This window comes from Orbicella franksi, chromosome 9 (genome assembly GCF_964199315.1).
Source record: "Orbicella franksi chromosome 9, jaOrbFran1.1, whole genome shotgun sequence".
NCBI classification, from domain to species: Eukaryota; Metazoa; Cnidaria; class Anthozoa; order Scleractinia; family Merulinidae; genus Orbicella; species Orbicella franksi.
The window spans coordinates 12,466,049-12,482,211 of NC_138153.1; the positions used below are offsets into that span (position 1 = coordinate 12,466,049).

At 42.8% G+C, this 16,163-nt stretch overlaps 2 protein-coding genes and 1 pseudogene across 3 annotated transcripts in view; all 3 read right to left on the reverse strand.

The window, feature by feature from the left end:
• LOC145498069 (uncharacterized) overlaps positions 1–16,163 on the reverse strand; it is a 215,076-nt gene that overhangs the window by 21,274 nt on the left and 177,639 nt on the right. The gene's annotated exons all lie outside the window — the stretch shown is intronic.
• LOC145498479 (uncharacterized) overlaps positions 1–16,163 on the reverse strand; it is a 31,190-nt pseudogene that overhangs the window by 8,572 nt on the left and 6,455 nt on the right. The window contains exon 2 of the transcript XR_014050865.1: positions 4,848–6,400. The product of XR_014050865.1 is annotated as an uncharacterized LOC145498479 (transcript). The remainder of the gene's footprint in view (positions 1–4,847; positions 6,401–16,163) is intronic.
• On the reverse strand, positions 9,070–13,913 carry LOC145498480 (uncharacterized). The gene is made up of 2 exons (XM_081478405.1): positions 13,650–13,913; positions 9,070–13,566 (listed from the first exon to the last, which is right to left on the reverse strand). The coding sequence occupies exons 1-2, from the start codon at positions 13,911–13,913 to the stop codon at positions 9,070–9,072; spliced, it is 4,761 nt and encodes a 1,586-aa protein (XP_081334531.1).

Genomic DNA, 16,163 nt, shown 5'->3' on the forward strand with positions numbered 1-16,163 from the left:
AAAAGCCCTTCATTTAGTCTCCAATTACAAAAGCCCAAGCTCTATAGGTCAAGAATATCAACTACACCTGGACAATCAGTATTCCAGTTCTGTGCATCAATAATATGGGAATCAGTTCCTCTTAGCCTAAAAAACTTTCAATATATTTCCTTTAAGAAGCTGTATCAGCAGCACCTCTTAAATACTTAAAATATAATTAATAATAGCAGTCACTTGTATTTAATGTATTTTCAGTAATGTATTCCTGCGTAATGTATTTTTGTTCTCCGCATTTACCTTAACATGGTGACAACCAGCTTGCAGGCCAATGGCTATTCTGGTCACCATACACAAACATTTTTTATTTTCCCCATAGCTATATGCAACATATACTTCTCTTCTCATACTTATTTTATAATGCTGATGTAAATTAATGCCGTAAATAGTGCACAATAAAAATTGATTGATTGATTGAATGATTGGATTGATTGATTGATTGATTGATTGATTGATTGATTGACTAATTGATAACATTAACTCTCTAATTCCTTCTGCCCCAGTTCAATGATGTGTAGGTGCCATGCTCTGTGCAGTCTTAGAAACAAACAATTAACATTGTTTGTTGGGAGGGGAGGGGGTAGCAATTTTTGCAAGACACTCAAAACTATAATTTTACTTCTAAGTTTGACTCAGCACTTTTGGTCATTGTAGATCAATCAACCATAATCAGGTCTACAGTAATAACTCAGCCTGTTCTGTACCATGAAGCAATACCTGAGTTATGAGATTTTGGTGATAAGCATAATTTCAAAGTAAGTTATTCATAGCAAGCTCACTACAGAGTCACAACTGAAACTAAATGTAGTGCAACAACAACACTCATCACCACTCCACATCATTGCCACAATTTAAAGAGTTATTTAAATAGTTTATGTGTCACTTTATTAACCACACATAGTTGTTTTTGTCAGAAAACAAATTATCAGAAAAAAGGGCTAACCTGAAAACACCAAAGAATCACAAATTTTGAGGTTTCCAAATCTTTCATATATAGCGACAGCAAAGGAAATGGCAATGTGTAATAATATAACTTATGGCCAAGCTCAAGTCTGTAGTCTGTACATTTGCATACCGTAATCGTTCATGTAAAATGCAGACAGTGTAGACTACAGACTACAGATCGGAGGTAAAATGCAGACTGAGGGTAAAATGCAGACTGCAGACCAGGGGTAAGATGCAGACTTCATCATTGAGAGCTAATCACAAACAGGCTAACCAGAGCGTTGCTGAGTTCAACCGGAGTGATATTCAGGCTAACCAGAGTGCAGACTTTCACAGCAATTAGCCTGAATAACTTTGTTACATTTAGCACTCAATGATGGAAATAACACTATATATACTTAAAACCTCTCTAGTCTGCAGTGTGCCTTTTACCCCTGGACGCAGTCTGCATTTTTACCCCAGTTTGCATTTCACCCCCTGGTCTCTAGTCTGCAATCTGCAGCCCGCAGTCTGTTTTACACTGACCATATGGCTTCACCATTTCAGTTATCATGAGCTTACCATTAACATGCTAGCCTAAGCATTATTCAGGCTAGCCTTAGTAATGTTTAACCAAACTAAAGCACTAAGAATTAGGCTACCAGGAGTGCACACTTTCACTTCAATTACCCTGAATAACACCTCTGTGAGCCTGTTTACCGTGAGAACTTGATAATGGAAATAACAAGAGATATGTCTGCAGTCTGCAGTCTGCATTTTACCCCTGGTCTGCAGTCTGCAGTCCAGTCTTTTTCTACATTAACTGGTTTACAGTTTATTATATATGGCATAAAACCAATAGTGACTATAACAGTTCAAAACATTTTTAACCAATGTATTTGATAGCTTTTCCAAAAGACAATTGTATTTCTCTGATTCTGTGTAACTGCAAGTTTTATTCCCTTAAGTCATAGGGAAAACAAGAGGACAGAAAATGCACAGACTTTGGGTCCACCTTCCAGCAAAACTACCGTCCATGGTATATTCTATATTACACAGCATACTCACTATCTTTGCTGTATTCAGTAAGGTGGAAAGAGGTGAGGCCGTGTTCTATAGCTTAGTTAAATATGAAAAAGGCAGTCTGAGAGACTCTCTTACTTTTATAAACCAGCGACGAGGTCTTCGACTGTATAAATCACATGTAGGCCGCCATCATGGTGATTACACTAGACCCCAGTCTCTCGATGACTCTGGGAATGATGACAGTTTGGCAGCATTTCAGGGAGGGGACTGGACTGTGTTAAATACTGTTCAGCGACATCTACGAGTACTCGATACCCCTATTTCAATCACAGTTAGTCACTTCCTGGCGCTTAGTTAGTTGGGGTGCAGCCTGGAAGAAAAGAGAGAGAGCGTGTTGGTGCAAGGAGCGAGAGAGTCATTTTTCGCGCTGCGCCCCAACTAACTAACCTGAACGCCTGGAAAATTGACCGTGCGCTAGACTCGATGCCTCATGACAATCGCTTTTTGTCGTTGAATTTCTTTCTAACTTCCAAGGTTTATCAACATGAGTAAAGAGATCAAGATCATTTAACTCCTTATTCACGCGGGGACTTCTATGATGCTTCCTCGGGTTTTGGCTTCTGATCCAAAACCATGCTGGGGCCATTACATTGTGCCTTATAGCGCTTCGTATCCACTCCACCGTTTCCGCAGCGTTTTCGTAATCCGCATCAAAACGCTCGAAAACGCTGATACCCAATACGGCCGTCTCTTGCGAATCCGCACACATATGAATGACAAGTGTGCACATGGCCTGGAACTCGAGAACAAACACATCCTGCGAATACTGGAAACTATTACAGGCAAATACGCTCTTAATCCATTGAAACGTTTTGACCACCAAAAATGTGAATGTTGAAGTATATACGGTATAGCCTAAAGGGCTACAAAAATTAGACAACTAGAATACTTGGCGACCAACAGTCTAAAAACTTCGGAGCCAGCTGGTCCCAAAGTCAAGCCATGTGCAGCATGCATGTTGCATGTTGCTCCGTTTGTACGTCATTTCACCGCGCGGAAAACAAAGCTACGCTTTGACTTCTATAGATATATTCCATTAACGAGGTGTTTCGGCTCGAGTGACAGCCATCTCTCGACCGAGCATGTTCGGGGTAAATAAGAGAAAAACATCAAATAATCATTTGCAATTCGCGTACCAATCATATCAACCACTAACATGGTATTTATTGCTTTAGTCATAACAAATATCTCATCAACAAAACGAACTGATAAATATAATGTAGTAGTCACAAAGAATGTGTTAGCATCGCCTGTTCAAATATCGACCACTTTAAAATTTCAAGGATTACAGCGCTTTTCATCTTCAGTGAAAGCCAACTGATCTAGTTAAATCCAGGAATAAACCAAACTGCCATTACATGCAAATAACCCATAAAACACTTCTTATGTAGAAACATACTAAACAACGTAGCTTTAGGGACAAAGTTTTCATTCGATATTTTGGCTCCTAAATAACTCATCCACGGTGCAACATAACGCACTTTTCAATTCAATTGACAAGTAAATTAAGTTAATTACAGTGAGTAAGTTACCTCGGACAATGACATTTGCTTGCAAAACTAACAACTTAACTCTCTAAGTTTCAAAACTCAGCAGACACTAGTAGGGAGTTTAAGAAACCCAAGACGACGACGGCAACGGCAACGTCGCTAAACAAAAGGTTTAACAAGAGTAGAACAGTGGCTGCGCATGACCGGTATAATTCTTGGTACATTTCCTTGCCGTCCTATGCCTGAATTGACCAAATTCTGCGTTGTCCAGAGAACGTGAACAACGACGGCTATATTTTTTAAAAATTTTTATTTCAAACGTTTCACCCTGTCCCAGATTCAGTTTCCTGATAGTTTTGACACTAAGAAACAAAGTAAAATGATTTTAGAGTATCGCAAGATTCGTATTTAAAATATAAAATCATTTTTTAATCGACGTTGTCCTCGACGTCGCGTCCTGATTTCTTAAACTCCCTATTATCAAGTTAAGATAAGGCAACCTCCCACGGATTGATAAATAAAACAACAAAGGCTTCTCACTATAAAGCTATATAATAAAATCTTTCGGTACGAGTCCTTTGAGACCCTGACATTCAACCACATTAAGTCTGTGTATTTCTCCTTCCATAGTGGGTGGCTCATATTTCATAGCAACAACATTATTTTCACTCTGACTTAAAAAATACCGTCAGAGCGATTACCAGTTTAGCCCCGGCCACTACGCAGTTGCTCTTTTGGGATCGTTACGCAAGATTGGAAGAATGCGTGACGAACAAACAGATCGTATGGGTAGGAGGCTATCACCAGTTTGATCACCTGACATATTGATGACAAAATTGAAAAAAAGAGTAATCAGGTTTACTAAACTTTTGTCCAGAAACACTCAGTCCAACCGCGGGATAAACGAAAAAGAGCTTACAGATCACCGTGTAAAGACAACACGAGATTCCCAACTAACCAGTCAGTCAGTTCTGAAGATAATTAACGTGTAGTAATTACATTACATCTCGCTTTGTGCATCTTGAACTTGAAATTTTGTTACTGTAACTTAAATTCGATTGCTTTCAGCGATAATAGATCACATACTAGGCCTCTTCTCAGGAAGTCAGGTTTGCTGCAGGTTCAGAGAAGTTCGATTTCCTACCGCCATTAGCACTCTCGATTTCGCGTTTTCAAAAGTTAATCGACTTTCCTCCAACACTAACGTTAGCAGAACAAATTATGTCCTAGCGAACCTACAGCGCGGAGAAAAAAGGCGAAGACAGTTTTATAACTTAAACATTGATAAGGCTTACATCAGTGTCGTTTTACCTAATATGATCATCGTAATGTTTGATGAGACATGTCTCACTGCTAAATTCCTCCTGACAAATCCAGCAGGTGAGGCTTTCAACTTGGCTTAAATTATTTTCAGTCAAAGAAACCAACACACTAGAATCTTTGCTACCTCGAGTTGTTGACGGCTCCTGGTGTTTTCTTAGTTTTAGGTACTGATCTTGCTCCTTGTGTTTTAACGAACTGTCTACTGCGTGCTTTTGTTCATGTCGTTTGCAATTTGATGACAGGCTAAAGCACTTCTTACAATGCTTGCATAAATACGGCCTCTCTCCTGTGTGAGTTCGTTCATGTCTCACACAATCTGATGACCGACCAAAGCACTTCTTACAATGCTTGCATGAATACGGCTTTACTCCAGTGTGAGTTCGTTCATGTTGCTTGCAATTTCCTAATTGGCTAAAGCACTTTTTGCAATGCTTGCATGAATACGGCTTCACTCCTATGTGAGTTTGTTCATGTTGCTTGCAAGTTGATGACCGATAAAAGCACTTCTTACAATGCTTGCATGAATACGGCTTCACTCCAGTGTGAGTTCGTTCATGTCTCACACAATCGGATGACCGACTAAAGCACTTCTTACAATGCTGGCATGTATACGGTTTCTCTCCTGTGTGAGTTCGTTCATGTTCCTTCCAATGTGATGACCGATAAAAGCACTTCTTACAATGCTTGCATGAATACGGCTTTACTCCTGTGTGAGTTCGTTCATGTCTCACACAATCTGATGACCGACTAAAGCACTTCTTACAATGCTGGCATGTATACGGTTTCTCTCCTGTGTGAGTTCGTTCATGTTCCTTCCAATGTGATGACCGATAAAAGCACTTCTTACAATGCTTGCACGAATACGGCTTTACTCCTGTGTGAGTTCGTTCATGTCTCACACAATCTGATGACCGACCAAAGCACTTCTTACAATGCTGGCATGTATACGGTTTCTCTCCTGTGTGAGTTCGTTCATGTTCCTTGCAATCTGATGACCGATAAAAGCACTTCTTACAATGCTTGCATGAATACGGCTTTACTCCTGTGTGAGTTCGTTCATGTCTCACACAATCTGATGACCGACTAAAGCACTTCTTACAATGCTTGCATGAATACGGCTTCACTCCAGTGTGAGTTCGTTCATGTCTCACACAATGTGATGACCGACTAAAGCACTTCTTACAATGCTGGCATGTATACGGTTTCTCTCCTGTGTGAGTTCGTTCATGTTCCTTCCAATGTGATGACTGACTAAAGCACTTCTTACAATGCTTGCAAGAATACGGCTTCTCTCCTATGTGAGTTCGTTCATGTTGCTTATAAGCTGACAACTGGTCAAACTGACCACAACGCTTGTATCGGTGTGTCATTCCTCGGATCTTTGTTGCCATATTTATTAGAGCAAGGTTTCATTGGCTTATCTTCTATTCCGCCCTACGTCCAGCTTTTTTCTTTGCTAATCCAGACAGTCGACTTGATTCCCTTTCAAAACACTTTGTCACCTCAGTTTCTTTCAAGACTGATGTCTCTACCGTGTATTCCTACGAAATGATCAAACTAGTGAGATAATCTCAGACAGTACAGAGTTTAATGTTTAGCTCAGGCATAGTAGTCACACAGGTCCTCATCCCTGCCCGGCTCACTCCTGGTTCGTATTTACCTTGGTACCTAGGGCTTTTCCCCTTGCAGAATATGAACGGACAGACACCTTGATAAGACATAATCAACAATAACTTAAAATTAATGTTTGCAAAGACAGCTTTTAAATTTTGCGATGGTATTTGCCGGCGTTAATTTTCGTTCATTTCAAATTTAGTAATACGTTGAAGTAACAAACGTGACAATTTGCTTTTCAGACCAACATTTGTATTTTGATACTTTTGTTTTCCTCGAAAAGGCATGTAACATGAACCCTTATTTTCTCGAAAACACATGGAAGATGTTCTTTGTGTGGCTTACACGAAGTGTTTAGCCACAATATGCCACGAGCTGATTTATTTATTGATTTGTCTACAAGAATCATTCACGCGGTCTTGTGTCGTACAACGCACCAGCCATTATGGTCTCTAGTTTTCTCTACTTTTAGTTTTAAAGGTAAGTCGTTTTAATTTTAGCTCGGTGCTCAAACTGCGAGGCTATTTTAGGAAACACACCTGATTGGCAAATTTAAATGATGTAATAACATTCAAAGTTTAAATTAGTAGGTAATAAAATATGAAAAACCTTGTTCCTGCATGGATTTTCAGAGCGCAATTCGTAAGGAAAGACGACGAAAAATTCTAACTGTCCGGCGCTTTGCAAGAGCTTTCCAAAGAGACCTATTTCGCTTTCATCCATCAGTACTTTTTGAGAAGCGACTTTAGAGGCGGTTAGAACGCAATTCCTGTCAGCAGCCATAGCGCCTAATGTGAATCAGTCATGTAGAGAAATGACAAGACTAATTTTCGAAGTAAACTTAGACTAAGGGACTGGCCAAAAGGTAAGAGGGGTGAAGCGCAGAAAATTAAAATTAAACGTCTGGCCAACTGTTCCAGTAGTTGAAGACTTGAATTATTTGTCATAAAATAGGATGACCCACCCCCATAAGAAGCTGAAAATTGAACGACCCAAGCCGTACCAGCGGCTAAAAAACTCATGACCCACCCCCTCTCTGCTGCGGCCCAACCCCCACCCCCAAGACTGTTTGATCAGTCCCTGAACACCTAGAAGACAATTATTCTGTCCAGCGCTTTGAAAATACTTTCCAAAGAGACCTCTCTCGATCCAAACGATGCGGCAGTTTTGAAGAAGCAGCTTTTATCGCCGTGGACCTGCAAACCTTGGAAAATATTACACAGAACTTTGAAAATAAATATTCAAAAATTTGCACCGGGATTTTTCGGAGCGAAATTTCTAAAAAATAAGAAACAAATATTTTAGCTGTCCTGCGGTTTGAAATTTCTTTAGAAAGAGATGTTTTTCGCTTCAATCAGTTGAGTACTTTCTTTCGAGTAGGTTTGAAATACAAGTCTTGGCGTTCATGGCGCTTTGTGTTTTAAAAATCATTCATGCATGGGAATGACACGACTTCTATTTTAACTTCGGATAAGCAGCTATAAGATAGTTTTTCTGCACAGTGCTTTAAAACTGTTTTCCAATGCTAACAGTGCGGTAGTTTAAAAAAAAAAACTAACTCATCTTTTTCTCTTAACCCGCTAGATTTTCAATTTCGGATTTAGGTGGACGCGACCCGTTGGGCAAAACTGCGCGATCATGGGACCGCGACTAAAAATAACTTTGACAGCGAGACGCGAAGCTTAAAATACAGTGAAAAAGATTATCATCGGACAAGGGCATGTGTTCTCTCAGGATCATAATCTCTGTCGAAAGCTAGTCATCTGTTCTTTTTGACGCTAAACTCATGAATCACAGCTTCTTTAGGGCAGTTTTATGTCTTATAGAGTGACTTGTGTTCGAATGCTCTTGTAAATACGCCTTTCAACAAGTCTAGACTATGTCGAGGAAAAGGTTGTTAAAGTCGCAAACGCTTTTAACTCGTTTCGGATCTTCCGTTACATAGAAATTTATTTCCCCAATGATCGAAACACGGTAACTGAAAATAACAAATTACAAACACGGGAATGAACATAAAATAACTAACAACCACCGAACATGAAGAATGCAGAAAAGCGGCAAAGCGAAATAAACGAAGAAACTTACAAGACGAATGTGAAAAACCAAAGACGAACCGAAAACCAGAGACGCTCGTAGTACCCAATGACGCTACTGACTGAAATAAATTACACGCAAACCGAACTTATAGAGTATGCAAATGAACATGATATATACAAAAAGGGCACAAAACAAAAGAAACTAATTACGCAAAACTTAACACCAAACACGAAGCAAGAAGCATGAACAAATGTCACAAATTCTGGCGCCTACATTGGTGTAAACCGTGTATTTACCAACGAACAAACAGGCCCAGAATTACTTAAGAAATTAAAACGCAAAGCGGAAGTCACTTAAAGTCTAGACGCCTTAAAATATCAACAAAAATACTGCTATCAAACGTCTTTTCGAGTGTTTCCCTGGAAGGCAAGTCACACGATCTTTAGCAGTCACGCAAAACAACAACAGTCACGGAACTTTCGCTTCAAGCTGTTCAATTGACTCTTGTAGGCACAGCTTCCTGATAGGGCGTTTCCAAGTCAAAGTCTCCAAAGTTGTTCTAAACTTGCTCCAACAAACAAAGTTTGCTGACTGGACGTTCCAGCGTCGACTTCTTTGTTATGACCTTGACACGTCGAACGAAACCGCTGCTATCATGGTAAACCTCACTGACGCGACCAATCGGCCATAAATTCCTAGGCGACTGCTCATCCACAATAATAACGGTGTCTCCTACTGAGAGATTTCTCCTTGGGCGTAACCACTTTTGGCGCTCCTGCAACAACGGAAGGTACTCTCTTTTCCATCTATACCAGAAGACGTTAGCCAAATATTGAACTTGCAGCCACCTCCGCCTTGAATACAACTGATTTCTTTCGAAGACACCTGGTGGAAGAGAAGCTTCCTGACGTAATAACAATAGATGATTCGGTGTTAAGGACTCCAAATCTTTCGGGTCATCAGAGACTGCAGTTAAAGGTCTGCCACTGATGATGCTCTCGGCTTCACACATTAGAGTTTGAAGGCTCTCATCGTCGAGCGTTTGCTCTTTAACTAGGCTTCCTAGGATCTTTCGAGTGGATCTTATCATTCTTTCCCAAGCGCCGCCATGATGCGAGGCCGCCGGTGGATTGAAATACCATTGGATGCCTTTCTGTAAGAGCTCTTCGTGGATCTTGGCTTGGTTCCAGCCTTCAATCATGACTCGTAGCTCCTTTTCAGCCCCTGTGAAATTTGTTCCATTGTCCGAACGTATCTCTTTCACTTGACCTCTTCGGGCAATGAAGCGTCTAAGTGCCAGGATGAAGGAATCTGTGTCCAACGTATATGAAATCTCCAGGTGAACAGCTCTGACAGCCAAACAAGTAAAGATAGCTCCATAGCGTTTAACCATACTTCTCTTTTGACGAACAAGAAAGGGACCAAAATAGTCTATTCCCACACAAGTGAAGGGGGGTTGATCTGGGGTCACTCGAGGGCGTGGCAAATCGGCCATCTTTTGCTCTCCAACAGCGCCCTGACGCCGTCTGCAACCAAAGCAGGATGTAAGTACACTTCGCACGGTAAGATTGGCACGGATGAGCCAAAATCTTTCTCTCAAGAGGGACAGAACATATTCTCTGCCAGAGTGACCACTCTTCTGGTGAAAGTGCTGGATCAGAAGCCGGGCAAGAGGAGAATCTTTGGCAATAATTATCTGGTGCTTCGAGTCATCATGCAGAGGTGCTCTGCTTAGACGTCCACCGACACGAAGAAGACCGTTCACCAAAATGGGGTCCAATTTTGCAAGGACGCTTGACTTCTTCACACAGTTCCCTTTCTCGATGGCTCTTCTCTCTTCTGCGAAGGCACGACTCTGATCAAACATGATTACTTCTCTCTCTGCATCATTTATCTCTGAACAGGTCAAAGGTTCCAAACTGGCTATCTGGGAGCTTCTGTCAAAGGTGTCTTCCGTAGACTTTCGTTTCCTGGTAATAAATCTCTTTTGGCACCGAAGACAAAGCGCGATGAACTTTAATAACTTGAGCCAGGATGAGAACCGCTGGACCATAGAAATGACATTGGACTGAATCTCACTCGGACGCGCACCGACAACAAAGGAGTTTGACTCTCGTTTCACCTCCGGGTCATCACCAGACAGCTCTGTACTGTGTTTTGGTAGGTTAACCCATTCGGAAGGAGGCTTTAAAAGGAAATCCGGCCCCTTTATCCAACGGTCATTTCGGATGAATGCATCTGCAGAAGTTCCTCGTGAGGCATCGTCGGCTGGATTGGACTTAGATTCTTTGTATCTCCATTGTGAAGGACTCGAGTCTCCTCTAATGATAGCAACCCGGTTAACGACGTAAGTGTGGAAGCGTTTGGACTCATTCGCAATGTACCGCAGGACAGTCATGCTGTCAGTCCAGAAGGTGATTTTATCTATTGGAATTTCCAGCTCATTCTTCAACAACTTGTTTAAACGAACTGACACAGTCGCGGCTGCTAATTCCAATCTTGGAATACTCATCTGCTTCAAAGGGGCGAGGCGGGATTTACCAACCAGAAAGGAGCAATGAGCCTGACCATATGAATTGACTTCCCTAAGATATGAGACAGCTCCATAAGCGCACTGGGAAGCATCGCAGAAGTGATGAATTTCAGTGGTTACTACTTCTCCTAGATCGGCACCCTTAACACATCTGTGGACTGAGAGCTGAGAAAGCTTCGGCAGATCAGCAAGCCAGGTCTGCCAACGAGATAAGTGAAAACACGGAATCTCATCATCCCAACCGAGGCCTTTTCTGCATAAGTCCTGAAGGAGAAGCTTTGCTGGGAGAACGAAAGTTGCAGCCATGCCGAGCGGATCGTAGACTGAACTAACGACCGAGAGAATCCCACGTCTGGTACAAGGTTTCTCCTTGATGTTCACTTTAAAACCGAACGCATCCGTCTCGACAAACCATGACACGCCCAAAGCTCTCTCTGTGGGAAGCGTATCGCATTCAAGATTAAGCTCCTTCACGTCCTTGGCTCTTTCTTCCGGTGGAATGGACTCTAAGACTTGTCGATCATTGCTTGCCCATTTGGCCAAATTGAATCTGCCAATCAGCATAAGTTTACGTAGATCAGCCACATGCTTGACTGCTGCAGAACTCGACGATAAGGACTTCAGGCAATCGTCAACATAGAAATTCCTTAGGATCGTATTAGCCACGTCGGGTGAGAATTCGTGCTTGTGGTCTTCCGCATTCCGTCGCATGGCGAAATTGGCACAACTCGGCGATGAAACTGCGCCGAAAAGATGAACAGTCATTCGGTACTCTTCCAGCTTCTTGGTGAAGTCACCTTTGGGCCACCAAAGGAATCGCAAGAGATCTCTATCTTCTTTCGGAACGCGCACCTGGTGAAACATTGATTGAACGTCACCCATTACTGCAACTGGATCCTGGCGAAAACGAATTAGCACACCAACTAGACTGTTGGTCAGGTCTGGTCCTTGGAACAGCTCGTTGTTTAGAGACGTCCCATAAAACTGGGCGGAACAGTTGAAAACCACGCGTATTTTATCCGGCTTCTTATGATGGTAGACACCGTGGTGTGGAATAAACCACACCTTACCATCCGATCTATTCAGAACGTTCTGGGGTACCTTCTCTGCATAACCCTCACTGATAACCTCCTCAAGGAAAGCAACATAGTCCTCACGAAGTTTCGTATCACTGGAAAGCTTGCGTTTGAGGTAAGAGGCACTTCGTTCAGCTTGACTCCTATTTACTGGCAATTTCACGTTGCGGTTCCTTAACGGTAGTGAAACTTGGTAATGACCATCTGCACACTGCACAACCGAGTCCTCTACAATGTTCATAAACTTGAGGTCATCCCTTGACATACTTAGACCATCGGAGTAAGGTGCATCCACGAGATCAGTACAAGCTGCACACATAGGATGAGTTTTCTTAGACGTAATGAAGAAACTAGAGCAAGGTACATACTTCTGCTTTCTCCCAGTTGGACCATTAATGACCCAGCCGAGGTCAACTCTGGTTGCATATGGGCCTCCGTCAGCAGCTGGGATTATTTCTCTCGGCTGCAAGGCTTCAGGAACATCGGCTCCAATCAATAAATCCACTCCGGAATTCAGATCGGATAAGTACACATGGCCTTGAAGGTGCGACCATCGCTCAACATCCTCTTGCTTTGGGATTTCGTCCCTACCTACGGGCATAGCTGGTCTGGAAAGTACGTCAGGCAGGAGGATGGCAACATTTTCGTCTAGATCAGATACCACCAAGTCGTTAACGAGAGCAGTGTCTACATCTTTACTACTATCCATGGTGGTTAGCTTTAGTCTCGTCTTCTTGCCGACGACCATCAGGCGCTCCATCAGGCTAGCTGAACAAAAGGTGGAATTGGAACCATTGTCGAGTAACGCATAAGTTTCGATGCACAGAGGACTGCCTTTAACTTTAACCTTTACAGCCACTATAGGCAAGGCAGTAACGGGGGAACTTTCCATCGTGGTTAAGCCACAGAAGTGATCACCAGTGCTCTGGTTCGTGTTCTGGACAGTGTTCGACTGGCTGTTCAAAGATTGAGGTCTGCCTTCTCCACACTCAGTTCCAACAGAGTCTTGTTGTGTTCTGACTCCAACAACAACTTCCGGGGTACTTGGATGCAACACAGTGGCATGTTTCCTGTCGCAGTGATTGCAGGGTTTCTTCTTGTAGCAACCTTTGGACTGGTGGCCGCCATTCAAGCAAGAGAAGCAAAGCCGCTGCTTCATCACGAAGTCGCGCTGATCAGCATCGGGCACTTTGGCGAAACTGGAACATTCAGCCAGAGTATGATCTGCATTGCAAAAGGGGCACTTCTTCTGCGAAGGGTTAGCTGAGTTGGAGGAATCACGACTGGATGTACTGGGGGGCTTCTTGTCAGTAACGGTAACGAGGGCAATTTGCTTGTCACCACGCTTCTCAGATTTAGATCTCAGGCCCCTGTCCCTGTTATTCTTCTTTTCCTTTTCCAAGAAAGGGAGTTTTCCAAAGACTAGATTGGACAAAGCACGCGCCTTCTGCTCAACAAACAGGGAAATGTCATCAATACAAATGTCTCTCCCTTCGGTGTTGAGGATTTTGTCAGCGTTGTCACGCCAACTAGCTTGCAGTTTCGGAGGAAGTCGCTCGATAATCTTCCGATACAATCCGGGCTTTCAAACTTGCTGGAGTAACCAATAGCTTTAAGAGTATTCGTACAACTGGCCAGCAAAGTGGCGAAACCTTCTAGAGCTTCGGCGTCTTCGGCCTTAATAGCAGGACCATTCGTCACTTTATCCACATGAGCCATTGCAATTTTATGCTTCTGACCGAATTTACTCTCCAAAAGCTTCCTTGCCTTTAGGTAGCCTGCTTCAGCGTTCATGTAGAGACAGCTGCGCACTAACTCCTGGGGTCTGCCAGCCGTATGCTGTTCTAGGTAATAGAGTCTTCCGGCATAATCGGACTCTCTAGTCTCGATCACAGTTTCAAAGGCACGAATGAAGGTACAATAATCCAGCGGGTTGCCAGTAAACACGGGTACACGTCTCCTGGGGAGCGAGTTTCTTTGTTGTTGGCTCACAAACTCTTTCATGACGCCGATTCTGTTGTGCGAGAATATCATAAACCATGTCGCTCAGTCCAGATTTCTCGGAGCCCGAGCTTGAACGGCTTGCAACACTTGTCTGGTCGATAGCCGCCAAATTGACACTTGCTATAACTGATCCTTGCTCGTTTTTTCCAGAAGGCACAATCTGTGAACTTTTAATGTCATCGGTCCACGTGACCTTGGTGTTGGAGGACAAATCTGGAACATCAACACGAGTGTTAGAGGCCGGCACTATGTTTGGAACAAAGTTTCCTGCTTCTGCTTGGGCATAAGCTTCCTCTCTAGCCAGAGCCTTAGCGTATTCCGTTTTGAGGTTCAGCTCATCTTTCTTCAGCTGAAGCTCGTACTCTTGACGTTTGAGGAGTAGTTCCGTCTCCTGAAGAGAATGGCGCTGATTTAAAGCAAGTACCTCGGCTCGAAGTTCGGCGATGCGGGCTGCCTCTTTGGCTCTTGCAGCTGATATAGAGCTTGTTTTGGAGAGCCTGCTTGACCTAGATCCACACTCAGAGGGTTTAGGCTTGTTTCGTAGACCAATTCCAACTTGAGAGGCACTGTCGTCAGGCGTTACCAGGTTATCCTGAAGATTCGTTTCCGTAACCCGTAACCAATCGTTTACCGTTCGACAAAAGAAATCCAAACTGCTTTCGATTTCAGCGAAATAGACCTCTGATTCTTGCCTTTGACCTTCGTCAGTCAAAGCCGCATGCTACGCGTGCTGGGTTTCAGCAAACTTGCGAAACAACGACGTAATTTCCGGCAGCTTTATTTTCACTGCTTCCAAATTGCTTTCATCGGTTAGAAGGTTGTCAATCTCTCTCCGTTTAGCAGATAAAGAAGATAACACTCCTCCTCTCTTCTTTCTTAGTTCTCGAATTCGTTCAAGTGACACTCCTTCGTGATCCAAAGAAGAGTTAGGTTTACGAACACGTGTACTTGTGCGTTGAACAGGTTGACCGCTCTTCCCTGCAGAATCGGACAAATTAACATCCGCAGCGTCGGAAGACATCATGATAGACCATAAATACAAACCCGATTCGTCTTTTACGAATAAAGTCGCACACGCTTTGAACTCGTTTCGGATCTTCCGTTACATAGAAATTTATTTCCCCAATGATCGAAACACGGTAACTGAAAATAACAAATTACAAACACGGGAATGAACATAAAATAACTAACAACCACCGAACATGAAGAATGCAGAAAAGCGGCAAAGCGAAATAAACGAAGAAACTTACAAGACGAATGTGAAAAACCAAAGACGAACCGAAAACCAGAGACGCTCGTAGTACCCAATGACGCTACTGACTGAAATAAATTACACGCAAACCGAACTTATAGAGTATGCAAATGAACATGATATATACAAAAAGGGCACAAAACAAAAGAAACTAATTACGCAAAACTTAACACCAAACACGAAGCAAGAAGCATGAACAAATGTCACAAATTCTGGCGCCTACAGTTGTTGTTATTCATCGTGGTAGATGCAATGATAAAGTGTATTATCGTTTTGTCTCACTTGTCTCACTTGAGATGTAGATCGCGACGTTTCGACTGCTTACTGCTAGTCTTCTTCAGGCGATAAGGTCGACTGATTACACCGTATCATTTATATCACAAAGGTCGGCTGTGATTGGTGCATTTCGATCCTCCTATTGTTCCATTGTTCCGGCGAGTAGCTGTTCCCTCAGTGGTCCGCTGTTGTACCGTTCTCCTGTTGTTGTGTTTCTTGATCGTGGGTATCCATGCTTCAGGAATTTCAATTCCACTGTCCCTGTTGATGTTGTTAGGTTGAAGTCTTATGTGAATAGCTTCCTTGACCCTACGTGTGTACCAGTGAGGATCTCGATCAATAAACTTGACCTCATTCAAGATAGGATAGTGGCCGGTCTCGTGGGTGTGTTCAGAAACGGCGGAGGTCTGGGTACGGGCGAGTCGTATATCCCTGTCGTGTTCTTTGATCCTCTCCTGCATAAATCTCCCTGTTTCCCCGATGTAGACTTTGCCGCACTCACAGGGAATCCT